The sequence below is a fragment of the Jatropha curcas genome, chromosome 7, assembly GCF_041381405.1.
Source record: "Jatropha curcas cultivar XTBG-Jc1 chromosome 7, XTBG_Jcur_1.0, whole genome shotgun sequence".
Taxonomy (NCBI): domain Eukaryota; kingdom Viridiplantae; phylum Streptophyta; class Magnoliopsida; order Malpighiales; family Euphorbiaceae; genus Jatropha; species Jatropha curcas.
Genome location: NC_143157.1, coordinates 20,921,970 through 20,947,609, shown reverse-complemented (window position 1 = coordinate 20,947,609; position 25,640 = coordinate 20,921,970). Strand labels below are relative to the sequence as shown.

Below are 25,640 nucleotides of genomic sequence, written 5' to 3'. Positions count from 1 at the left end.
CCCCCTTGAGTCAACAAGTCATACTCATTAGGAGAATATCTCTGGGAAGGTATCCTGCCTCTCGCAGATCTTCTCAATTGAGGCAGTTCTTCTATTGGAGCTGGTTCAGCATCATTCTGAACAGGTTCATCATCATCTTCTTCGTCATTTTGTGGTTCTACACGAGGTTCTGCATCAAGACTAATAGGAAACTCATTGATAGACTTTGGCTTTTCATTTTTCTCAGAGTCTTCAATGGTTTGATCTTCCAGGAATATGACATCTCTGCTTCTGATGAGCTTCTTTTCAACTAGATCCCATAATCTGTACCCAAAATCATCATTTCCATAACCCAAGAAGATACACTGTTTTGACTTCGAATCAAGCTTGGATCTTTCATCTTTTGGAATATGAACAAAAGCCCTGCAGCCAAATATTCTAAGATGATCGTAAGAAATATTTTTCCCTGACCACACCTTTTCTGGTACATCTCCGTTGAGGGAGGTTGAAGGTGAAAGGTTGATCAAGTAAACTGCAGTATTCATTGCTTCAGCCCAAAAGGTTTTAGGAAGTTTAGCATGAGAGAGCATACATCTAACCCTTTCAACAATGGTTCTATTCATTCTCTCTGCAACTCCATTCTGCTGTGGAGTTTTGGGAACTGTCTTCTGAAGTCTGATGCCGTGTTCTGAGCAATACTTCTCAAATGGACCTCTGTACTCACCACCATTATCAGCTCTAACACATTTTAGCTTTCTTCCCGTTTGTCTTTCAACACTGACATGGAAGACTTTAAACATATCCAACACTTGGTCTTTTGACTTTATTGGAAAAGCCCACACTTTTCTAGAATGATCATCAATAAAGCTAACATAATATGAGCAACCACTCAAGGATTTGTCACCCATTGAGCAAACATCAGTGTGTACCAATTCTAGAATACCAGGTTTTCTAGATGGAGAAGGAGATCTTTGAAAGGAAACTCTATGTTGTTTACCAGACAAACAATCAGTGTATATTTTCAGAGGCAAACCTTTCAAAGATAACATTTTCTTCTTAGTGAGAGTCTCCATTCCTTTCTCACTCAAATGACCAAGTCGTTGGTGCCACAACTCAGCAGATGAATCTTCAACTGCATTCACCACTCCCGTGCAAACTTTGGCCTGGGTGTAGTAGAGGGTGTTGAATTTTCTTCCTCTACTGAACACCAAGTTACCTTTGGAAAACTTCCACGTTCTATTAACAAACAGATTTGCATAGCCCAATTCATCAAGACAATGAACTGAGATCAGATTGAAGTTTGCCGTAGGAGTGTATCTCACATCTTCCAACCAGAGATCATAACCAGCATTGGTTTTGATGCATACTGTTCCAATGCCACAATTTTCCACATATGTGCCATTCAAAGTCTTGACATGGCCGTAATCTCCGAGGGTAAGTGATGAGAAATATTCCTTCTTTGAAGAAATATGATAAGAACATGCAGAGTCAATAATCCATAGAGATTGTTGACTAGTGGAACACTCACTGAGACTAGCATGAGAAATCAGCGCACTACCATCACCAAGTGCATCAGCATCAATAGCTACTGAAGCTACCTCCGTATCGTCTTTTTCCTCATCATTTTCTTTGGCTCGTTCCTTCTTCCACTTTCTGCAGTGCCTTTGGACGTGACCGGGCTTGCCACAATGATAGCAAGTGACTCCTTTTCTTGACTTGGATCTTCTCCGTGAACTGTCACGTTTGTCTGGATTTTGGGTGTATCTAGTTTTGCTTCTCCCCCTCCTTTCTGTAATTGTAACGAGTGCATCTGAGTTGCTACTCGTAGCATTCTCCTTACGTCTGGTTTCTTCATTTAGAATGCTTTCCTTAACTGTGGTTAAGGTTAGATTCCCCTCTGACACATTACTGAGCGTAACAGTCAGCGTCTCCCAACTGTCCGGCAAGGAACTCAATAAGAATAGTGCCTGTACCTGGTCGTCAAACACTATCTTTGACGTCGTCAGTTGGTTCACTATTTCTTGAAATTTGCCCAAGTGATCTGAAGCACTTTCGCCATCTCTGTACTTCAGATTTACAAGCTTTTTAATTAAAAAAGCTTTGTTCTGGGCATTCTTCCGCTCGTACATGTCCTCCAACTTCTTCCAAATCGAATAAGCATCTTTCTCATGAGCGATATGATTTATGACGCTCATTTCAACAGACTGCCTAATAGTTGCGACTGCTTTTCTATTAATCAACTTCCAATCGCTTTCATTTATTGAAGCTGGCCTGACTCCTTTCAACTCAATCGTTTCAAAAAGATCTTTACAGCATAGAAGATCTTCCATTAATATCTTCCATACTGCATAGTTTGATGAGTTGAGTCTAACCATTGTGCCTGTTATTCTGTCGTCCATTTTTAACTTGTGCAGAATATTATCACCAACAAAAACCGTATACGTGAATAGTAGTATACGTGAATAGTGACCGTATGCCTGAATCGTAACAATATACGTAAACAGTATCTGTATTCGTGAATAATACTATGCGTGAATAGTGCTGGGCTTACTTGAAACGGACTCAGCAACAGTAACGCCAATAATACTGTTCACTATCAACTTTGAGTTACTATTTTACTATTCATCACTAAGTCGATTCTGCAACGTCTTTCCGAACGGACTGCACCAATGGACTCGGCGTAATTTTCTCGTCGTCGTGGTATATTTATTTTCAAAATATATCCACGGATCCGGTACCGCTATTTGACCGGTTGGACCTGCCGAAACCTTCGGCTTTGATACCACTTGTAGATCTTTTTCTGGTCTTGGTCCTATTGTTACACTGTCACACCGAGATTTTCTCACACTGCGCAGTCCGCCCGCTCCAAACCTGGGCTCTGATACCACTTGATAGGACCGCGCGTACCATTCAACCCCGAATTAGTATGATATTGTCCGCTTTGGGCCAAGCCCTCACGGATTTGTTTTTGGGCACCTCCCAAAAAGCCTCATACTAATGGATTGGGTTTGAACCATTATATTTTGGTTCCTCTTCTCACATTTTTCCGATATGGGACTTGGGAGGATATCCCCAACAAAAAATTATTTATACAATTATATTCATTTGCAACAATACCTGTCCTTGTTTTGTTTTTCTTAAGTTCCAAAAAAATATTTGTCATTCCAACACAATATGTAATTTTTTTTCCTAATATAATAAACAATCATAACTCCATTCTAAACAATGTGCTATCAATTCCCAATTAATTTCAACAAATAAGATATAGGTAAAAGTTCTAGAAGAACTAAATTATATTTAAAAAATCGAACGACAATCAATAAGCTTTAAGAGTATTATGAAACTTTTGTTATCTATTTTTATAAAATTTAGGGGACAGATATTCGGGAATAAAGAGAGCAGTGTATAGAAAAGTTCTATCTATAGCTAACACTTTATATAGTTACAATAAGTACAATGACTTTCTTAAAATTATTCGGTAATTTTAGAAATTCGATAAAGTTACAACACTAGACTTTGTTAAGTATTAATTTCATAATATTTGTCCCAATTGAGAAAATAGTTTGTTTTAAAATATTTGTTATATTTATGGTTTCAAGAAGTAGTAAATATTTTTTTTCATGTTTACCCTTTGTATATTACTAATAATTATTACTTCAATTTAATAGTTTTTTTTAGAGAATTAACATTAAATTAAAGGTAATATAGTAAATTTACTCAATAATTTATTGTAATTTAGATAAATTTAATGGTTTTTTTAAAGAATGTAAAATTTAAAATGTGACAAGTTTTATAGAACAAAGATAGTAAATCATTTTATCTATTCCACCCATTAATTTTGGCCGAGGGTGATTGGTTGTATTTGGTTAGGCTTGTTGTTCTCTCTAGTCCCTAAATCTGTAAATCAAGAAATCTTGATATCCGAAAAACTGAGAATTCTTCCGGGCTCTTTCTTTTTTTATTTTTCACACTATTATTAAACTGTTTTATATATTAGTTTTTTTAATATATTAGGAGGTCCAATAGGCCGAAATAACATTGTGGCTACATAGTGATGATAGTTTTTCCATTGAATAATATTCACCAAATTGGTGATAAATTTTATAAAGAGCACTTGAACTTGACCCCACATCTTTCTACAAGATGTGGGAAGACCAACTATACTTGATTAGAAAAAGAAAGAAACACGTGAAATTCGATCCGGAAAAAGTCGTTCTAAGAAGATGGGTAGATTTCTTGGGATGCTTCTAAGATAGCGAGATTAGCTAGAATAGTGAAATGCGGGAAATATGAATGAATTGAGCCATACATTGAAATGACAAAACTAAACAGTAGAGGCGCCTTTTGGTGGAATAACTTAGGGAGTTCGAAGAATTTTGGGGTTAAGCGTTCTCACTAAAAGGAAATCTTAGGTTGGGTGATCTCTTTGGAAGTTCTTTATTCCATATGCAAGATAAAACCGTGCGGATCTTATCCAAATATAGGATGGCGTGAAATTGACTTAATAAAAAATGAATAATTTCTCTAGTGATTAAGTCAGTGCGTGACAATTGGTGTCAGAGTTGGACATCCTCTAGTAGATGTGTGGTTTAAGGACAAGTCAAGTGGAAGTTGATGGATTTATGACATCCCGATTAGACAAAACTGTCTGTAGAGGATAGGTAAAGCGGAGTTCCTAGAAGGTTTCTAAGATGATGCGTGCATATATTGAATGAGGGAAACTAATTACTAGACACCTTTTGGTGCAATGAGTTGGAAAGTTCCAACTTCAGTTTAAGTGTACTCGTTTAAAAAAAATCTTAAGATGAGTGACTTTTGAAAAGTTTTTCATTCAATTTGAAGAATAAAACTGCGCGGATCCTGATCCTCTAATTACTGGAGTCCGGCTTGACAAAACAAGCAAATATATCCATCTAATTTGATTTTCCGATTTTCTAACACTCGTTATATGTTAGTTAATATGATTTTCTAATTTGATATCATTCCGATTTGGTAATACCCGTTAACACAAATCCACGCACTAAATACCTATTTATATATTAAATCCCAAACATATAAATAAATGATTTCTATTTGTTTTGCCATAAAACAAGCAAAGCATTGAGACTTTAAAATTTAGAATTTAAATTGATAACAAAAATTAAAACATTTAAATTAACATGGATACATCAAGATTTAAGGACAAAATAATAACACTCCAAATTTCTTATAATTGCTCATATATATGGCTTATTAAAACTAAAAATACATGTAAAATAAGTTATGCATCAGGATTTGCCAAGGCATAGGCTTCATAAAGCTTGAGTGTTCCAAAGAAGACTTGTGTAGTATGTTCTAGGTCAGCCCTAATTTCATCTTCTTTCACCTCAACACCATCAATAATATAGGCCTTGCCACTGCGCTTGCAAATAGTTCCTCCAGTAGGAGAAATTTCAAAAGTAACATGAAAACTCATTTTCTCAATTAAATTAGTATCTATAAGAGCAGGATCGCCTCCAATTATAGTGTAGTCAAATATGAAATTTTCCTTATCTACAACGTCAACTGTCTCCTTCACATAACTTACTGGGCCACCTGAGCATTTTAAACAACATTAATAATTCAAGAGTAGAAGAATGTGTAATTAATATTAAAAATCATGTACTTTTTGGTAACGTCTTTATAATTTCTTTAGTCTAATATATAATTTAATTACTGCATTGTGTGATTGAACCTAAAATTAAAGAAAATACATACATATATATATGTAATAGATAATAATTGCAAAAAATAATAAATGTAGTATGTAAAGTTAACCTTTTCTAAAAAAAAAAAAAAAAAAAAAAAAAGAAGAGTTTAATAAGCTGGACTCCATAACCTACCATATCTAGACAACTGTTGACTAAATAGAGGTTCCATCTAATTAAACCTAACTAAAATTATAACATACGAAAAGGCAAAATAAATAAAAACACTTTAGAATTAGTATTGTTTGATAAAATTAGTTATTTTTATGACCGTCAGTTGTTTGAGTAATATTTCATAAAGCGCTAAAAGCTAAATGTTATATGAGTTAACTCTTTATAAAACGCTACATCAATCTCTAGAAATTAATTTAAACATTATGTTACCGAACACTATAAAAACAAACGTTTTGACTTCAAAATACAAAAAACTATTTAAAAAACTACGGTAAATTAGAGTCTTAACCTATCCAAAATGTATATATTTTGCAACTGACCTTGAACGAAGGTGATTTGCCTGAGAGTACCGGGTCCCCCATCTCCTTGAAGATTGACAAAATTTGCAATTGCCCCAGGCACCACTTTGGAAAGGTAGGTTTCAGTTTCAAGGACAACCATCCTGAATATCTTGGCTGCTCGGATTGAGAGCTCTGTCTGCCCTTCACAACTGACAATACCCATTATGATTAAAAAAAGAAGATGATACTGTAAAAGCGATAGATGTTTGCCTAGAAAATGTGACAACGTATTTATATATATGTGTGTGTTCGATTTTAATAATTTATTTCATTTTAGTATAACTGTATAAGCTTAACTTTGTTGACCAACCTAGTAAGAAATATTCCCTTATTTATAAAATACTCTATCGCATATGGACGGTGGGCTAATGTTGTTCAATTAAATATTAACATTGCTATATAATTACATAAATAATGATTATCATGTTGGGAGATGAACCTCATTAATGGAATGAATGATGGGTTTAATACAATTTAATTGGTCTTGTGCAATTGGTGTTATATTTGTTTATTTATAATTTTATGATTGTGTATATCAGTGATTGATTCTTTCTGTATATTCTATTTTATTATCAATATTCCATTTTATTATCAATTATCATTTTCATTTAAAGTACGAGTAAATTGATCAATAAATACAGCTCTAGAAATAAAGAAATTCACTAGATAGATCTTAAACTGTGGATGTTGCTAAAAGCGTCAAAAATCGTTTTTTAATGATTTATCTTACTAAAAATAAAATATTTTTTAATATTAACTAACTTTAATATCATTATTAATTTCCATATTTCACCTCTCAATCATCATCATCTTTTTAATAAATGCTTTAATTTTTTTTTGAATTGTATTCCAATTTATCTTCTTGGCTTGACATCACTAATTCACTGTACGATTTTTTATATAATGATTATTCGATAATCATCGAACATGATCTGGCAAATCCGCTATTTACACGTGGTGCCGCTTCCTCGTTTACAAATATATTTTGATAATTAGCTTAACTTTGTTGACCAAAACCGACAAGAAATATTTGTTGTGTAATGTCCCATTTCTATATACAAGATGAATGATTCATGTTATCAATTAAATATTAACATAAACAGCTGTTTTTAGATTTGTGGATATGATAGTTTTAGATCGTAACACAACACTGGATTCTTGCATGTTGTTATATAATAAAATAAAGTAAAAAATCGCTATTTTGATCACATGAATAATGAATCTAATAGAAAAAGTTAGCCTTTAAATGTTGACCGATAATAAAATAAATATTTTTCAAATCAACGGTTGTTAATAAAGAATGATTGAGATTCATTTTCCTTTAATTAAAAGTAAATTTTTAATAAATATCTACAAATTGAATATATATTTAAAGCATCACAATTTTGTTTCTAATTCTATTTTGAAAGTTCCGTTGCTAATCTATAATTTTCATGTAGTCAAATAGTTAAATATTACAGGGTATTTAATAGAAGAAGTAATAAAAATTTTTGAACAAAGCCTATAAGTAGTTTAACAAGACCGTCCTTAGAGATTTTGCAGTAGTTTTATAAACAAAGGACGAAGTAGTAATTACGGTGAAACGTTGACTTCAAAGCAATTGTTCCTAAAATATAAGTCCAAAAATTAAAAAATATTTTACATTTTTCTCGTAGAATATATTTTCAAACCTTAAAAATAATTTTTCATAATTTAAAATTAATTATTTACTTGTTTATTTTGTTTCACAAAATAAGATGAAAATAATATAAAGTTTATATTGTTATTCTAAAAAAGTATCAAGGCGTGCATTAATATTTAAATTAAATTGAAAAAAGTTTTGAAATTAAAATTGGGGACATTACAGTAAATTACCTCTAAGACCACTTTATTTTAAGCTATATATTTAAAATGCTTCGAAAAATTACAAATGCACAAAAATGACCAAAAATCTCTCGAAGAGGAAAATGCTAGAACCTAGGGTTTTACATGAAGCCCAAAATTTTTGAAGTAAAAACCCCAAATTTATTCACACATGCGTTGTTAAAACGAAATACATATGAGGCAAACAGCCTTAACTGTGATTAAGTTTTGAGTCGGATTAGTCGGCCTTTGATAATAAGATCCGGATACCGGTGGTTTACATAATAATAAAATAAAAATACATATCAACTAAGTTAGGCATCAGGATTTGCCAGTGCATAGGCTTCATAAAGCTTGAATGATCCATAGAAGACTTGCATAGTCTTTTCTAAGCCGGCCCTAATTTCATCTTCTTTAACCTTAACATCATCAATCGCATAGGCATTGCAGCTGCGCTTGCAAATAGTTCTTTCATCAGGGGAAATTTCAAACTTTATCTGGCAACGCAATTTCTCAACTACACTAGTATCTATAATATTAGCATCACCTCCAATAATTGAATATTCAAATATGAAATTCTCTTTATCTATTGACGCCTAATAATTGAATATTTAAATATGAAATTCTCTTTATCTATTGCGTCAACTGTCTCCTTCAGATGGCTAATTGGACTGCCTGACCATTTTAACCAACATTAAAAAGTCAATTCTTTATTTTCTGTAATAAGGAAAATTTTTACTTTATTATTAACAAGACTTTGTCATATAAATTAATTGCTGTTTTAAAATAAAAATAAAAGTAATTAATACCAGGTAATTTGTCAACAGAAAATGTAATTAGCCTGAGAGTACCAGGTCCTCCATCTCCTTGAAGATTGACAAAACTTTTAACTGCCCCAGGCAGGACTTTGGGAATGTAGATTTCAGGTTCAAGGGCAAACATCTTGAACATCTTGCTGCTGGGACTGAGCCTTCTATTTGCCCTTCACTATTTGCCCTTCACTATTTGCCCTTCACAAGTCACAATACCCATTATGATTAAAAGAAGCTGATGATTCATATTACCAATTTTATATCTTGTTGGTACACTTGGTTTTAGATTGTAATGCGACATTGTTTTCTCACATGAATAATGACAACTTTAATTTAATACCATTAATACTATATTTGGAAAAAAGGAGGAGGAAAATAATAGCAAAAAATAAAATAATGATTCATAGTTATCTTCCACCCTAGCATTTAGATATAGATTTTTTTTTTTTAGAGGAATATATATGTATATTTTTTAGAAAAGGTTATAGATATGTTCTTAATTAACAATGAACCATGCATAAAGTTAGTCCTTCCCCTTCTCTCTTCCGCTTACTCTCAAAAGTTAAAGCCTCTCTTCTCTTCTTCTACGGCCGGCCACTGGTGAGCTCTCACCGGTAGTCATCCCTTTCTTTTTTTTTTATTTAGTTTTTTACAAATAATCCTCAGATCTGTTTTAAAGATCTGAGTTATTGTCGCCAATATATTGAGATTTTTAATGCCGATATATTGTGATTTTTTCCTTAGATCTAATTTTGAGTTATTTTTATCATCATTATGGTAATTTTGTTTAGCATCTTTTATTATTTGAATAGATATGTAGAAAGAAGTGCAGATTTTCTCTTCAAATAAAATGAAGAAATTTGGAGGTAGTCAGATCGGACTTGTAGAAAGACCATAGAGTCAAACAATGGTCATGAATAACCACCAAGTGGAGCAAGCGATCGTCTATGGCACAAATATTATGCTATATCAACTCGATCAGATACTTCAAAGCAAGATTGTGTTTTTTAATCTTTATATAAGTAGTTTATTATTAGGCTTCCCATAAAAAAATATAGAAAAATATTGTTCTGTATCTCATATTTGTATACAGTTTTCAATTAATAAAATTTTAGCTTGATTTTTCTAAAAAAAAAAATACAATGAACCATGCATTAGTTTTCTCCACTTTATGTTAATTATATTTAAAAATTTTATATATATATAAGAGTGCAAAAAATACAGTAGCAGAGATGCAAAACTAATGTGTAGCATAAAGGGCTAGTTTATTAGGTTATGTTTTTAGTTTTATTTCATGTGAACAATATATTTTTACTTTTCATTTATTTTTATGTTCCTGATGTGTTTTGGCTTGATTTCTATTATATAGGTGGTAAATGAGTCAAATGAGCAGGAATTGGTTAAAAACTTGAATTTTATTGATTTCAGTGCTAATCTCTCTCTGCTATTTTGCACATGTTTTGTGCTATAAAAGAAATTTTAGAGTGATTTAAACTGGGTTAGAAAATTGACATCCAAAGCTTTCCAACTCTACACCATATGTCTAATTAAGTGAGAGTTGAAATATGTAGAGTGATTTGAAGTTTACTGCTTTGATGCTGAAAAAGATACTGACTCTAGCGACTATTGAAAAATGAAAAGTAACAGGTAGATAAATGGTCGTACATTTAGCCGTATGATTGACCATCAGACTCAGAAACTTGATACAACTTCAACGGGATAATAAACAGGCATCCAGGTGCGCATTGCAGGCCATTTTCACCCACTCAAGGGCCCAAAACTAAGAGAAAAAAAGAAATCCTTATTTTTTAGGATTCCAAGGGAGGATTTATTCAAGGCATGGGGATTGAGGAGTTCTGATTGTAAAATCAAGAAAGATGGCACTTCAAGAAGGAGACGTGAGCAATTTTTGAGTTTAGTCTTTACTTTTCTCTCCTATTTAAGTTACATCTTGTAATGGGTTTCTTTTAACTCTCTTGGTTTTGTATTAAGTCCATATGTTTATTAGATTTTAACCTTTTATAATGTTGGGTTAGTTAGTATATATTAGTTCTATTTTGTTTGAAAATGATATTCTGTTATAATGAATGTTTATACTTTCATATCTAGACTGAGTTTATGGCTTCACTAATGAAAAACCAATGAAACGAACTATGACACAACTTATGGTCATGTTAACATGTAGGTCCTTTTATCAAAAATAGCCTCTTTTACCTGCAATTGACTAAGAAATTGGTCTTTAAATTATGGTCAAACTAGTAATGGGGTCCCTAATTTACAATTCTTGTTAATATTTTGGTCTTTTCCTTATAATTTCCGTTAATACTTTGGTCCCTATATTTTAGATGAGACAACCAACGTGTTAGTAAAATCAAAATTTATGAATCTCATAGTTAGCTTTTAAAAATATAAATTCTCACATGCCAGCCCTCTCTCTCTCTCAATCAAATCATATTCAGTGATTTTCTACTCCGAAATCATATGGATCGGTAAATCATTAAAAAAACTCAAATTTTGCGAGTAGTTTTAATTATAGTCTAAATTCAACTTTCTTCTTTTAATATCTTGAATTTCAATTTTAATTATAATATCACTCTACTCTAATTTCAAATTATAAGCAATATTAAAATAAAAATAATAATATATTCATTTTAAAAATAAAATATTTTCTATTTATTTATATAATATTGACAACAAGTAATTATTCTCTAAAAATAAAATTATGTAATAATGAATAAAATCTATTTTTATAAGAAATCTAAATTAACTATAATTTCAATAAATTCTAACTAAAATTTCAAGCTTAAAAAATGGTAAAATAAAAATCTAAATTAATATTCTATGCTTACAATTAATTAAAATTTATTATTTTACTTCGCTTTTTATAAATTTAAAAAAAAAATTAATAAATATTAGTTAGGGCATTATTAAATGGTGAGTTTTTAGTTAATCTAATTATGAAGGTCAAACAAAAATGATATTTTATTTATTAAATTCAATATGATTTGAAATTAGGGTGTTGTTATAATTAAAATTGATATTCAAGTACTAGCAGAAGAAAATTAGATATATGATATAATTAGAACCAGGGGCAAAGTTTGAAGTTCATTTTTATGATTTAGCTCATAATAACTGAAATCGTATGTCTGCAAATCTTAGCTGAAGCCGTATATGCACATTTGGTTCCGATCCCTCAATTTTTTTAACCAAAACACGGTTACCGAAACTGCAGTGGTCGGGTTTAAATCCATCAAAAAAAATATAATAATGTGAAATAAAACCTATAAAAGAAACGCCTCATTTATTTTTTATTTTGTTATAATTATTTTAACTAATTTTTATGACTTTTTATTGAAATTATTTACTTTTTTTTTTTCAATACTACTACCTATTGTTATTTTCTTTTACTATTTTTTTTATTCATTCATGTTACAAACTAAAAAAAATGTTTTAAAATTTAAAAAAAAAATGTCTAATTTTGTTCTAAACTAGAACCAAACTAGAATTGGAGGTTCGATCTTGGTTCTATTCCTTTCTAAACTAGAATTGGAGGTTTCAAATCCTGAATTGTTGATCATGCCTATGCAAGAGAGAGGCTTATTCTCATGTTATAGCTTTCATGTTTGGTAAGAGCTTCCAAGTTCTAAAAAAGCAACTTCTAGCATGTGATTTTCTTCTTATTAAGAAAGCAAGCTATTTCTATCTCTAAACAGAAAATAGCGAATTAGCACTAATTACATAGAGAAGAAGAGATATAGATGTGCAATAATCAGTAGTTTAACAACTACAACATTTTATTTTCATAAAATCCAACAAAAGCCAGAAGTATAAAATAAAATAAAATAAAAATAACAATAATACAAAATGTTGGGAGTACAAATACATGATGGCAACTGTAGTATTTTTGTTTGTTAAAGAAATATTTTTGTTTAAAAAAATGGAAGTGGGGGAGTGGCTTGGCCACTACTGACAAAGAGATTAAGGTACTCATCCACAGAAGTGTAATTGACCTCAGGGTAAAGTTCTGAAGCTTCTACTCCAACAGATGGTTCAATCTCAAAGTTGGTTTGATCTCCGCTTACAAACAGAGAGTGACCCAATGAATATATTACATTCAATGGAAATCCAGCTTCTGCAAAAAGCAACCAAAGAAACTTGTAATTATATATTATCTTGCTATAATAGAACAAGAAGAAAAAGCATGGACGAACCTTGAATTTTCTTGAGAAGTTGCTCTTCAGGAATGTAGATCCTTTCAAAGGTTCTGTTAGTCTTCTTCTCCCACAAGGACACAAGATCATTGAAACAGTAGATGTTTTTCGAAGGTCTAATATAAAGGATCTTGTTCAAGGTTCTCGGATCATCCACAGCTTTGATTGTATAAATGCCAATGTCATTTTCATTGTTGAAAATTGCTGCAAGGATCAGACGGACAAATAAGTTTATGTATATGTAATTAATCAAAATGAGAAGTAATAATTAAAAAAAAAAAAAAAGAAAAGAATTACCTTTGACATTTCCATCGCCCAAAATTACAACTGCATCTCCAGGAGGAGCAGTGGCTTCAAATTGTTTCAGGTTGGGAAGTATATAGCCAGAGAAAATGTTGGAAGATACGTATGTATAAGGAATTCCTGCAGCTTCAATAGCTCTTCTAATCTTAACCTTGTCATCAAATCCAGATTTTGCTGGGTCAACTGCATTTGTTCTATCCACATCATTTCCGAACTCTGAAGGAAGGAATCTCTGCTCGAAAAAAAAATATATATATATATATGTCTATATTATGTACTAAATTCATCTCCAGAACGATGAAATTACAAGAGAAACAGAAACTATACCTTAATGTTCCCAGCTTCTTTAATGGCGTCTATGATCTTGACTTGATCAGGTACCTGAGGTTGACCTACTGTAGAGATCACAACATCTACTTGCTTTATTGCCTTTACTAAGCTCTCATGATCATATATATCTCCCTGCGCAATTAAATAATAAGAAATTGAGGGAAAGAAGCTAATAGCCTAGCTATCCATTGCTTATATTACAGAAGAAAAATGAAAAGAAGGAAATGAACATACAATCGAGAAGTTGACGCCCAAGCTCTTGAAATTGTCAATGATGCTAGCTTTATCAGCGCTAGAAAGAGTCGTCTCTCTTACAAGAGCAAAAGTTGGATGACCAGACTTTGCGCTGGCTTCCACTATAGGTTTTCCGATGTAACCAGTTCCTCCGATGATCAGAATCTTGCTCTTTGGAGCCATTTCTCAAACTTTCTGGGGAGACCTTGTAACAGAGAGAAACAGAGAGAGATTGTTCAATTGATAAGTGAGTTAATAGAGAAGCCGAAATGAGTATTTGTAGGACACTAAGACTTGAGTAGACAGTTTTTGACTATGACAAGAAAAATGAAAAGGAGTAGTATAAAACAAAACAATTCAATAAAATATTGGGTGTCAACAGTTGGCCCCTTATTTATCACGGATAAAACTTATCTAGAAAAACCAAAATAGAGGGTTTTAAAAAATTATTTCCACGTTGCTTTTTTTAATAAATGTTTAGAAATATTTTTAATAAAATATTATTTTTTATTGAATTGATTTATTAAAATATAATTATATTTTTAGTGTATTAAATTTTCGTATTTTTTCTAACTTGATGTCTGACAAAGAGTGCTTGAATTTTTTTAAATTTTCAATCAAGTGTTTCTACTAATTTAGCTAAATAGAAATGTGACTGTTCAATTGTGGGACACGATTTTATAACACGTAGCAGCTCTAAAATTGCCAACTCAACTGCATGGTGGATTCCATGTGGATATGGATATGAATTTACTTTTTTCTCCTTAAAACACCCAAATCTCTCGTTCTCTCTTCTTTCACACCTTTCTGTTGCTTCAATCTTGCGTCGCTCTTCACTCCGCTGCTGAAACTTGTCGACAAACCATTATGACCCTCTAACACCATCGATCACTCAAGTGCTGTGATCTTATCTATTTCTAAATCACTAAAATCCATTGCTAAACCAGTTTAGAAACGGATCAAAATGGAAAGCGTCCGTGACAACTTGGGGTCATTTCAAAGACAACTTAGAAATGGGTATTTTTTTTACGTTTCTACAGTGGCAACGGATATATCTGTTGCTCGTACCCAGTAAATCCGATTCTACATTTTGACCTCTTTGGGAACGAATTTCATTTTCAATCCATTTCCATTTTGTCTATAAATTCAATTCTAATTCCGTTGCTAAACCGTTGCTGAATCCGTCTCGATATACGTTTCTAAACCTTTATATCCGTTGCTAATTTCTATTTCTACCAGCCATAAAATGATCTGAATTTTTTCGTTGCTGAATCTGTTTCCAAATCGTTGCTAAGTGTTCATCCGTTGCTAGTGCCGTTTCTAAATTGGATAGGGACATGAAAATCCGTTTCTAACATATTCCATTTGGTGAATATCCTATTTCTATTATGTTTCTAATTTGATAATTTATATATTTTTATAAAATTAATTTGAAGTCAAAAAAAGAAGTTAATGTAAAACTAACGTAATTTTAAATATATTTAAAATATCAAAACAACAAAAATAATCTCAAAAATAGAGAAATAACTATAACTTTTATATGTATTAATTGAACTTACATCTGTTAAATACAAATCAACTAAGTCTACCTAGATACTATCATCATCTTAACTAAAGAAAAAAGATGGTTGTAATTTGCACACTCGCTGCTCCTTAACACCTCAAATTGATCTTTCCTTCTATGGAGCCGGATGTGAGCTTCTCGCCTACGGATCTTACTCAAAAGAGTCTCAGGGAGCAGACACATCAATAGCAGCAGACGCAGAGGCAAGATCTCTATATGTTGATAGATACCCGAGAGACTAAGTCCTTTCCTTAAGGCATGCCCCTACTCAACTTCCTATTGCAAATGCCAAAGCAACAAGAGCGGCTACTCCAAGTTCTTTTCTTTCTGAACCTCAGCTCAGGAAAAAGAGCTAACAGCTGCGGGAGAGGCAACTTCTCTTTCACTTCATTCACGGGAGACCTACCAAATCTGCGCATTTCTATAAGTCATGGTCACATGTCTTGTGAACATTCAACCATCAAGAGGGAAGGTCAAAGAGAGCTGCGTCTTCGACGGTGCTGCTAAGAAAGTGCAGCTTGTAGCTCTGAGAGACTTTATGAATTGAAAGTAAGCCTCAAGCGAAGTTTCCATCAAAGGAAGTGAAGGATGAGGGAAGGGAGGGAGAATTCCTGCATTTTTTGTAAATATCCTTAACACCTTTAACTTCTTATAGATATATCTGAGCAGTATCAAATGAGCGTGATTGAGTAGTGTTAGCCGCCTTTGTTGAAAACAAAAAAAATATATATATAAAAAATTGGTTGTGCTCAATCCCACATCGGGGAGATTGAGTTTTGAGGGTGTTTGAATTGGCTATAAAAGGAAGCCAATATTTAGGTTTCTAAACACACCAAAACACACCAAAAATATTTGAATGTGTTTTATATTAGGGATTTAGAGCAAGTCTCTTGGAGTCCCTTGGAGTATAAAATATTTAGGGTGTTTTAAGGGTGTCAGGTAGAAAAATATTTTGTAATTGTGGTTGTAACAATTTGCCGCATAGTGAATATTTTTCTTGATTGTCATTTGGCAACGGCCGTGGTTTTTCTCCACTTGGAGAGTTTTCCACGTTAAACTATCGTGTTCTCTTTAATTTCTAAGTCATTATTTTATTTTCTCATTTGTTCCTGCTTGAAGCCGATCCGAAGGGCGGGAAAAATAGCGATTTTCCCAATAAGTGGTATCAAAGCCTAGTTGTTAGGCGAAACTTTTAGTGTTAAAATAATTTCTTGTAATTTAAATTATAAGTATGCACTGTGGTTGCAGCTTAGTCTGATCTTCCACATCAGAAATACTGTTGTTAGAAATTATTTTATTTTAAAAGCAGGTGGAGTTTTGGAAGTCTTGAAGTGGGTGGAGCTTTGCTTTGGTGTGCTTGAGTACTGGTGGTGAATGTCCTGACGATAATTATTGAAGTTATTTTGATACGAAAGTTCTGATAATATACCATGCACGTAACTTCTGTCATGAAGGCTGAATTTTAAGTGGGACCACTTGTGACCCCTCCGTCTAACTGAGATTTTACGTGGAATGGTAATATTGTCTAGGAGATCATTGTGATCTTTCCTGGGTATTGCCGAATCGGTTTACTTCACTAATTATTGGGTTCACTATTATAAGCACAAGTGAGCATGTCGGCTATGAGATGTGAGATTGAGAAATTTGACGGGAGAATGAATTTTGCACTGTGGCAAGTGCAAGTCAAAGACGTGTTGATTCAGTCTGGACTGCATAAGGTTTTGAAGGGTAAACCAGTCAGCGGAAAGAATTCAGGAAAAGACAGTAGCAGTGGAGACTCAGAAAAATCCAAGATTAGCGATGAAGAATGGGAGGAGCTGGATATCAAAGCGGCAAGTCAAATTCGCATGTGTCTAGCAAAAAATGTTCTTTCTCATGTCCTTGGATTGTCCACGACAAAAGAGTTGTGGGAGAAACTGGAAGAATTGTACCAGGGAAAAAATATATCCAATAAGTTATATTTGAAAGAGCAATTTCATACATTGAAAATGGCGGAAGGTATAAAACTGTCAGATCACCTGAGTGTTCTTAATGGCATCGTCTCTGAATTAGAAACTCTTGGAGTGCAAACCGAAAATGAAGATAAAGCTCTCCGACTCATCCTGTCACTTTCTTCAACATATGAGCATATGAAACCTGTTCTGAAATATGGTAGTAAGGAATTGGTGTATGCGGATGTGGTTAGTAAGCTCCTTACTGAGGAGAGAAGACTGAATGAAATGAAAAATAAATCATATGAGGATTCAGCTTTATTTGTCGGTACTAGGAAAAAGAATAAAAGCTCTGGAAAGAGGAAGGTTGTCTGCTGGGTTTGTGGTCAAACTGGACACATGAGGAAGGATTGCCCGAACGGTGGAGCTGATTCGACTAGAAGCTCTAACGTTGTTGCTGCCAATGTGATCTCCTGTGGCGAAGGAGATGATGTGATCTCTCTGTAATTGAGAGATGTGTGTCCTCATGGCATGATTGCTACCCGTTGAGATGCCATGGAAGAGGACGGATTATTGGTAGCTGGTCCAAGGAAATGCGCACGGCATTGGTTGACAGTTGATGCAAACTGTGTGGTGAAAAAAAATATGTCTATGGCTAATGAACTCTCGGAAAAGTCAACAAGAGGGTTGCACCATAAACTATTAGCGGGATCCGACATGGCCGATGGAAAATTCTTGGAGTCGGTAAAGTGGTTCCAAGTGGCGATACTCTTTTATGGTGGAGTATGATAATTCTTGATGATAAGAATTATGATTGTCAGTAGCAGACAATGTTGTGTTTTTTTTATTTTATTTTCAAGGTGGAGATTGTTAGCTGCCTTTGTTGAAAATAAAAAAATATATATGTATATAAAATTGGTTGTGCTCAATCCCACATCGGGGAGATTGAGTTTTGAGGGTGTTTGAATTGGCTATAAAAGGAAGCCAATATTTAGGTTTCTAAACACACCAAAAATACTTGAATGTGTTTTATATTAGGGATTTAGAGCAAGTTTCTTGAAGTCCTTTGGAGTATAAAATATTTGGGGTGTTTTGAGGGTGTCAGGTAGAAAAATATTTTGTAATTGTAGTTGTAACAATTTGCCGCATAGTGAATATTTTTCTTGATTGTTATTTGGCAACGGCCGTAGTTTTTCTCCACTTGGGGAGTTTTCCACGTTAAACTATCGTGTTCTCTTTAATTTCTCAGTCATTATTTTATTTTCTCATTTGTTCCTGCTTGAAGCCAATCCGAAGGGCGGGAAAAATAGCGATTTTCCCAACAAGTAGACCCCGCTTCAAGTTGAGATTAAGTTTGAACACTAGACAGAATGACCCTGAAAAAATATTAGTGAGCATTAAACAAGTTGCATAGTTTTTGCAGAAAAGTTATTAAATATGCAAATATTATCAATTTAAAAGTAAAAATTTCTTCTAAATTAGCATTATTGTAAGAGTTCATATTTCAAAATCACAGCATGATTTGAGTTGTTGATTACAGGCTATAAGATGAAGGTTGATCTGAATGTGTGTACTTTGCTATGAAATTGCATGTTATCCCAGTAGACACTAGTGGGGAATGAGCTGATACGTTTAGTGACTATATCAAGAATTAATATAAATAATTTTGAAATTACCAAATATTGGACTCCATGATTGCTTGATGACATCCATGCATACATTACCAGACCTGCCAATTATAGAAGGAAATAAGCTAGAAAACTTTAAAAAAGAATAAAAATGCTACACCATAAAAATAAGAGACAGTTATCATCATTCAGCATTTCAACATTTTATGGTAAAGGTTGCCTCAAAAAAAAAAAAAAAAAAGACCAACAGGAAAGAACTGCGTTTTTGCCACTCCTTATTAGAACATGGCCTTAGCAATTAGTCAAATCTAATTTACAGAATGCCCTTGTCCTAGTACAGAAGCAATATTAAAGAGAAGACAAACGAGGAGTATACTCATGCAAGTATAATAATTTTCAAAGAGTACAAAAAGGCCAGTACATCCAATGTTGTGTGATCAGTAAAACGGATTAACTACCATTCAACTCCAGACCACAAGGCTTTGCAAATATGATGACTTCATTATTTTTGTCTTTTTGCTTTATTATTATGATGACTCCAGTTAGAACTCAAACTTGCAAAACCTAGTCTAACATAAGGTTCTTTAGGCATTAAAAAAGAAAGCAAAAGTAAAAAAATAGACCACAAACCAGATACTTAGTTAACTTAGTATTTGTTTAAGCCTTTGAATATAATTAACTTAATCACATAATTAATTAATTAACTCAGGTATGTTAAAAGAAAAAAAAAAAACAATTCCTAACATGTGACAGTTACCTCATTACTATAACACATGATTTACCTAAAAGCTGACTAAGACAATTGATAAGATCGCTTGTGACCAACACATTATCAGTCTTAGGAACCGGTCCAAACCGGTTTTGTTTTGGTTCCATCAGTTTTGGAATCACGAACAGCCGGTTCCAGCTACAGTCGAAACCGATGGTTCTAGTTCCATTTGAAACCGGCCGGAACCGTCCGAAACCAGTCAGAACTGGTTCTAAACCGGCCAAAATCGTCAAAAAATCGACTGGAAAACCGGCCAGAACGGTCGATTTTAGAAACATTGACGAATCAGAACCGTCTGGTTTCATACGGTAATCGAAACCGTTAATTTTCGGTTCGATTCTGACTCTAAATTTTTTAAAAGCGGAACTGTTGGTTCCGGAACCGAAATCGACGGTTCGGAAAACGTGGCCACCATTAATGCACTTACAGTTGTTGATATGTCAAATGTGCCAAATCTCGATTAATGCGCCTCCTTCTCACTATTCCTCTGCTTTCTCCATAATATAACACTTTATGTGTAACAACGGAAAAAGTAAAAATATTTAATAGAACTTGTTTTTTAAAATGTAAATTTTTTTAGTAACAAAAAGAAAAATTAAAATAGAATTTCATCAAATAATTTCAGATAACATTATTTTTTGTTTGAAAAGTACATAAATTTTGTATGATAGACATACAAATGAATTTATATTGATATTCTATTTATTTTGAATGATAAATTACCTGAAATTATTTTTTAGTTTTTCTGATGTTTGGGATGCATAATAGCCAATGGAAATATTTTTTTAATAAAAGAGAAAAAAATTAGTCATTTTAAAAGAAAATATTTTTTAAAAAAGAAAGAGAAAACAATTTTCGGATATTGATAAATTTTATATTTATAATTTTATAAATACATATTTAATAATCTACTTATCACCCATAGTTAGGCATGGCCACCGGTTCGGTTCTAACCGGAACCGAATCGAAATCGAACCGTACTGTAGATGAACTGAAATCGGACCGAAACCGGCGGTTCAAAATTTTGAACCAGAACCGGCGGTTCAAGGGTCAGTTAAGGTTCATGTGAATGTTAAAAAATGAACCTGAACCGGCCCGGAACCGGCGGTTTCGGTCCGGTTCGAACCGGATTCACAAACAAAATTATTTGTTGCTTAAAATTTTTAACAAAAAAATTTATATAATTGATTTGATTTATGGTGAAAAGAAAAACACAATGATACACAATTTCTAAAAAGTAGTGAAAAAAAACAATATCATTAAATCATTTGATTTAATTGGTAGAAAAAAAAAGGTTCAAACTAGCAGTTTGAACTATGTTCATTTGTAAAAAGAAAAAAATTATGTGTAAAAAAAATAGGTTCAAACGGTTAGTATGAGGTTGCATTTAATTTTTTTATTTTTGGTAAATAAATTTTATTCATTTTTAATCATTTATTTATGTACTGTAATTTACTAAATTATCCAAAAATATAGTTGTTATTTTTCTGTTATAAAGGACAATTTGGAAAACTAATAAATGAAAAACATTTATAAATATGATTAGTTGATGATTTTTTATATCACAATCAATTATATCCTAACTCTTCTCTTATTCTCAATCAAAATTCTCTCAAATTTTTATAGTTCATTATTTTTTCTATTGTTTTATTTTCCTTAATATTGGAATTATCTATTGTTTATTTTTTTATTTTCTTACATCCAATTCCAATATCTTTCTCTAATCTCAAATTTTTCCATTCATAAATTTACTTCATTTGATTTTTTAAATAATTTTCTTAGTATTTGAAAATAATAATTTCTAACTCATTCCATTAATTTTATATTCCATTTATAGTTTTTTATATTAGTAAATTAGCAAAAATTGTAAATTTAATGTAATAATAGTTCTAAGTTAGTTAATAGAAGTTTTTCTTTTAAAATTTATAATAATTCATTTAGTTAATAAAATTTAAAAATTTAAAAATTATTATTTATTCATGAATTTGGAATCAAAATTTTATTATTTTTTTAAAAATTTGCGTAATGCTGGAACCGAATCGGAACTGTAATTTGAACCGTCGGTTCGCTAGAATCGTGCTGAACCGTGCCGGAACCAGACCGGAACCGGAGGTTCAAGGGTGGTTATGGTTCAAAATTTTAAACATCTCGAACCGGCGGTTCAGTGAACCGGAACCGGCGGTTCACTGAACCGGCCATGCCTACCCATAGTCACCACCATTGGTCAATGGTCATTATCGACTATCAATACCAATTACCAGTGACTATACCAATTTATGATTTTTATGCATATTTTCTTATATTTAACAATAAATATGTAAAATAAGTAATTTTTAGTTTTAAATACTTTTATATTTATATATTAAAAAATTAATATTTTTAACTAATATTTGATATTATAAACGAACAATACAAAATGAATTGTTCGAAAAATATTTTCCTTTTAGAAAAAATTAATGTATGTAACCATTACAACTAACTAAAAATTAATGGTCAAATACAAAAATTTATCTTTTTACTTTTCATTAAAAGTTTTATAGTATCTTCAACTTTTACTTATCACACTAAACATTTTAATTTATAAAATTGCGCATATTAAACACTTCAACTTATAAAGTAATTTTATTGAACACTTCAACCTGTAAAATTAAATCGATTTAACACTTATTAAATAGTTAAAAAATCGAAAATTCTTATCTAAAATGGTTTTATTAATCAGATATCAAATTAATAATTTACATATAAAAGCCAAAATCCTAAAAACTATTTTTACTAGTGTAGAGTGGTGTATAATACTTCCTAAATTCATACTTAGGAATGGTAGAACAGGGAATTTATGAATCTAGGGTTACCCAATAATTAATTCTGATTTTGAAGAGTTGTTACTCTGTATTTCCAGAAATAAGAGCTGTGTATGAGTTGTTAATTAATGAGTTTTGAACTATTTTAAATGTGAGATCCAAAAAAATAAATTATAAACTGCGGGGGATCACATGAATAGTGAATAGAATAGAAAAAGTTACTCTTCTAATATTGACTAATAATAATAAAATCATTAATAATTGACACAAAAGATTCTATATGAGTTGGTTTATGGATTTTAAATTAATGTAACTGTGTGCACATTGTATGAATATATATATTTTAGATTGCTCAATAGGCTTTCCATTATGAACGTGTAAGATACTGCCAAATCTCCCACTTGCATGTGGCTTCAGTTCTTCCAAATAAAAGAAATTATACAAATAAAATATATTAGATTGCACCTTCCGCGTTTGGATTCCCAGGCTGTGGCTTGGCCACGACTAGCTAATTGTTCTTAGTTGTTCTGGGTATCCCCTCGTTTGTGATAAAAAAAAAAAAAAAAAAAAAAAAAATATATATATATATATATATATATATATATATATATATATATATATGAGCTTAACTTTATTTACCAAATCCGTCAAGAAATATTTTGGCCACGTGAATAAGAAATCTAATGGAAAATATTAGCCTTCAAATGTTGACCAATTTCTATTTTATTGTTACAAATGTTGACCAATTTCTATTTTATTGTTACCTAAATAATCAATTCCCACTACCAATCATCTGAAGGAAACATTCAACTATAAATAGCAAGCCATAGAGGGGTTACATTCATCCCCTGCAAAGCTCTTGTATAATTTTTATTAGCTAGTCTCAGTTTTTTCAATCATAATGGGTATTGTGACTTTTGAAGGGCAAATTGAGAGCCCACTACCACCAGCCAAACTTTTCAGGATGATTATCCTCGAAGCTGATACCAATGTCTCCAAGGTGGCGCCTAACGCTATTAAGAACTTTGAAACTCATGGCGATGGAGGACCTGGTACTGTCAGGAAAATTACCTTTGGCGATGGTTAGTAGTTTTCTTTAATATATATATTGAACTTCTTATATTGAAATTATTTAGACAATTTCTTAAATTAATTTTACAATGTTCTTTCAGGTAGTCCGATAACTCATGTTATTGAAACGGTTGATTTTATGGATATAGAGAAGTGCACATATCACTATTCCATAATCGGAGGCGATCCTACTCTTATAGATACAAGTGTAGTTGAGAAAATGTCTTTCCAGCTTAGGTTTGAACAAACTCCTAATGGTGGAACCTGTGCTAAACGGAGCGCCAAGGGCTATACGATCGATGGTGCTGAAGTAAACGAAGAGGAAGTTAGGGCTGGTCTAGAAAAGACTACTCAACTCTTTTATGGAATTTTCAAGATTTTTGAAGCTTATGCTTTAGCAAATCCTGATGCATAATTAATATATATGTACGCCTATTTTGTTTCAATAAGCCAAGTGCATTTTAATAAATAAATAAATTTGGTTTTTCCTTTTTTAGTTCTTCATGCCTTTTAAATTTGCTTATACAAATTAATTTTGCTGTTGCATGGTTCTCCCTGCTATTTGCTTTTGATTTGTTCAAATCATACATGGAAAACCTGTTGATAGAAGTGCCCTTTTTTTTATTTTTTTTAGGACACGTTAATTATTTTAGGTACAACAAACACAGAAAATTATATTAGGGAAGATTGACCGGCCATAAAAATTAACAGTAACCATTAGCTTAAAAGAGGAAGAGGCTTTTAATTATTGAATTGTTTTTAGTCACATCTTAATATTCTCTAAAGAAAAATTATTGAACCCCTTTTAAATTAATACTCTTTATGTTTTCTTTGTGCAAAGAAAACTGAATTTGCATAAAGATTAATAAGTTAGTTTAATTAAATACTTTGTCCATTTCATTTTTAATTTGTTTCTAAAACACTATTAAATCCTCTCTTATTTTTTATGTCAGCCAACTCATGTTTTAATACTCTCCATAGCGCATTTAATGACAGTAATTTCATTTAAAGATGGTGCATTTCAAAAATATTCCATGACTATATTATACTTTTATATACAAAATTTTACTAGGGTTCATGCTCATATAGATTCAAGTGCATTTATTATTAATTATCATGTACTAAACAATTGTGTGAAAATATAAATCAATATGTGTCGCAATCAAAAGTCAAGCTCATAATTAAAAACTATGGTGAGAAAATAGTCAATTAATTATACTCTGACCCATGATTTGTTTGCCATTATCTCTTTTATCTCATAAAATTTAATATAGATAATAAAGTTAGATTAAGGGTATTATAGACTTTTTTCCTTTGACATTCGTTCCAAAATTTCCAAATAAATTAAATTTCTCTATTAAAAAAATCATAATTAGAAACTTTTTATTTGTCTCTAAAACACTATTAAATCCTCTCTTATTTTTTATGCCAGCCAACTCATGTTTTAATACTCTCCATAGCGCATTTAATGACAGTAATTTCATTTAAAGATGGTGCATTTCAAAAATATTCCATGACCATATTATACTTTTATATACAAAATTTTACTAGGGTTCATGCTCATATAGATTCAAGTGCATATATTATTAATTATCATGTACTAAACAATTGTGTGAAAATATAAATCAATATGTGTCGCAATCAAAAGTCAAGCTCATAGTTAAAAACTATGGTGAGAAAATAGTCAATTAATTATACTTTGATCCATGATTTGTCGGCCATTATCTCTTTTATCTCATAAAATTTAATATAGATAATAAAGTTAGATTAAGGGTATTATAGACTTTTTTTCCTCTGACATTCGTTCCAAAATTTCCAAATAAATTAAATTTCTCTATTAAAAAAATCATAATTAGAAACTTTTTATTTGTCTCTAAAACACTATTAAATCCTCTCTTATTTTTTATGGCAGCCAACTCATGTT

The 25,640-nt window shown here is 31.8% G+C and overlaps 3 protein-coding genes and 1 pseudogene across 3 annotated transcripts; 1 reads left to right on the top strand and 3 right to left on the bottom strand.

Annotated features, from left to right (window-relative positions):
- Positions 1 to 5,143: 5,143 nt before the first annotated feature.
- LOC149494934 (major allergen Pru av 1-like) lies at positions 5,144 to 6,395 on the bottom strand. Its single transcript, XM_089724530.1, has 2 exons — positions 6,200 to 6,395; positions 5,144 to 5,553 (listed from the first exon to the last, which is right to left on the bottom strand). Exons 1-2 carry the CDS (start codon positions 6,381 to 6,383, stop codon positions 5,240 to 5,242), a joined length of 498 nt encoding a protein of 165 aa, XP_089580656.1. The 5' UTR covers positions 6,384 to 6,395; the 3' UTR covers positions 5,144 to 5,239.
- Positions 6,396 to 8,376: 1,981 nt separating this feature from the next.
- On the bottom strand, positions 8,377 to 9,004 carry LOC149494933 (major allergen Pru ar 1 pseudogene; annotated as a pseudogene).
- A 3,631-nt stretch (positions 9,005 to 12,635) lies between these two features.
- On the bottom strand, positions 12,636 to 14,229 carry LOC105635741 (phenylcoumaran benzylic ether reductase POP1). The gene is made up of 5 exons (XM_012218828.4): positions 13,953 to 14,229; positions 13,716 to 13,850; positions 13,383 to 13,620; positions 13,086 to 13,289; positions 12,636 to 13,006 (listed from the first exon to the last, which is right to left on the bottom strand). The coding sequence occupies exons 1-5, from the start codon at positions 14,133 to 14,135 to the stop codon at positions 12,804 to 12,806; spliced, it is 963 nt and encodes a 320-aa protein (XP_012074218.1). The 5' UTR covers positions 14,136 to 14,229; the 3' UTR covers positions 12,636 to 12,803.
- Positions 14,230 to 23,479: 9,250 nt separating this feature from the next.
- Positions 23,480 to 24,212, top strand: LOC105635715 (major allergen Pru ar 1). The gene is made up of 2 exons (XM_012218800.4): positions 23,480 to 23,727; positions 23,818 to 24,212. The coding sequence occupies exons 1-2, from the start codon at positions 23,547 to 23,549 to the stop codon at positions 24,129 to 24,131; spliced, it is 495 nt and encodes a 164-aa protein (XP_012074190.1). The 5' UTR covers positions 23,480 to 23,546; the 3' UTR covers positions 24,132 to 24,212.
- Positions 24,213 to 25,640: the final 1,428 nt, after the last annotated feature.

Coding starts and splice junctions, on each gene's coding strand:
- LOC105635741 (XM_012218828.4), bottom strand. CDS start 14,135: ATGGCTCCAAAGAGCAAGATTCTGATCATCGGAGGAACTGGTTACATC. Junction 13,290..13,382: donor GGGCGATGGAAATGTCAAAG/GTAATTCTTTTC, acceptor TGATCCTTGCAG/CAATTTTCAACAATGAAAAT. Junction 13,007..13,085: donor ACTTCTCAAGAAAATTCAAG/GTTCGTCCATGC, acceptor TGCTTTTTGCAG/AAGCTGGATTTCCATTGAAT.
- LOC105635715 (XM_012218800.4), top strand. CDS start 23,547: ATGGGTATTGTGACTTTTGAAGGGCAAATTGAGAGCCCACTACCACCA. Junction 23,728..23,817: donor GAAAATTACCTTTGGCGATG/GTTAGTAGTTTT, acceptor ATGTTCTTTCAG/GTAGTCCGATAACTCATGTT.
- LOC149494934 (XM_089724530.1), bottom strand. CDS start 6,383: ATGGGTATTGTCAGTTGTGAAGGGCAGACAGAGCTCTCAATCCGAGCA. Junction 5,554..6,199: donor GCAAATCACCTTCGTTCAAG/GTCAGTTGCAAA, acceptor TAAAATGCTCAG/GTGGCCCAGTAAGTTATGTG.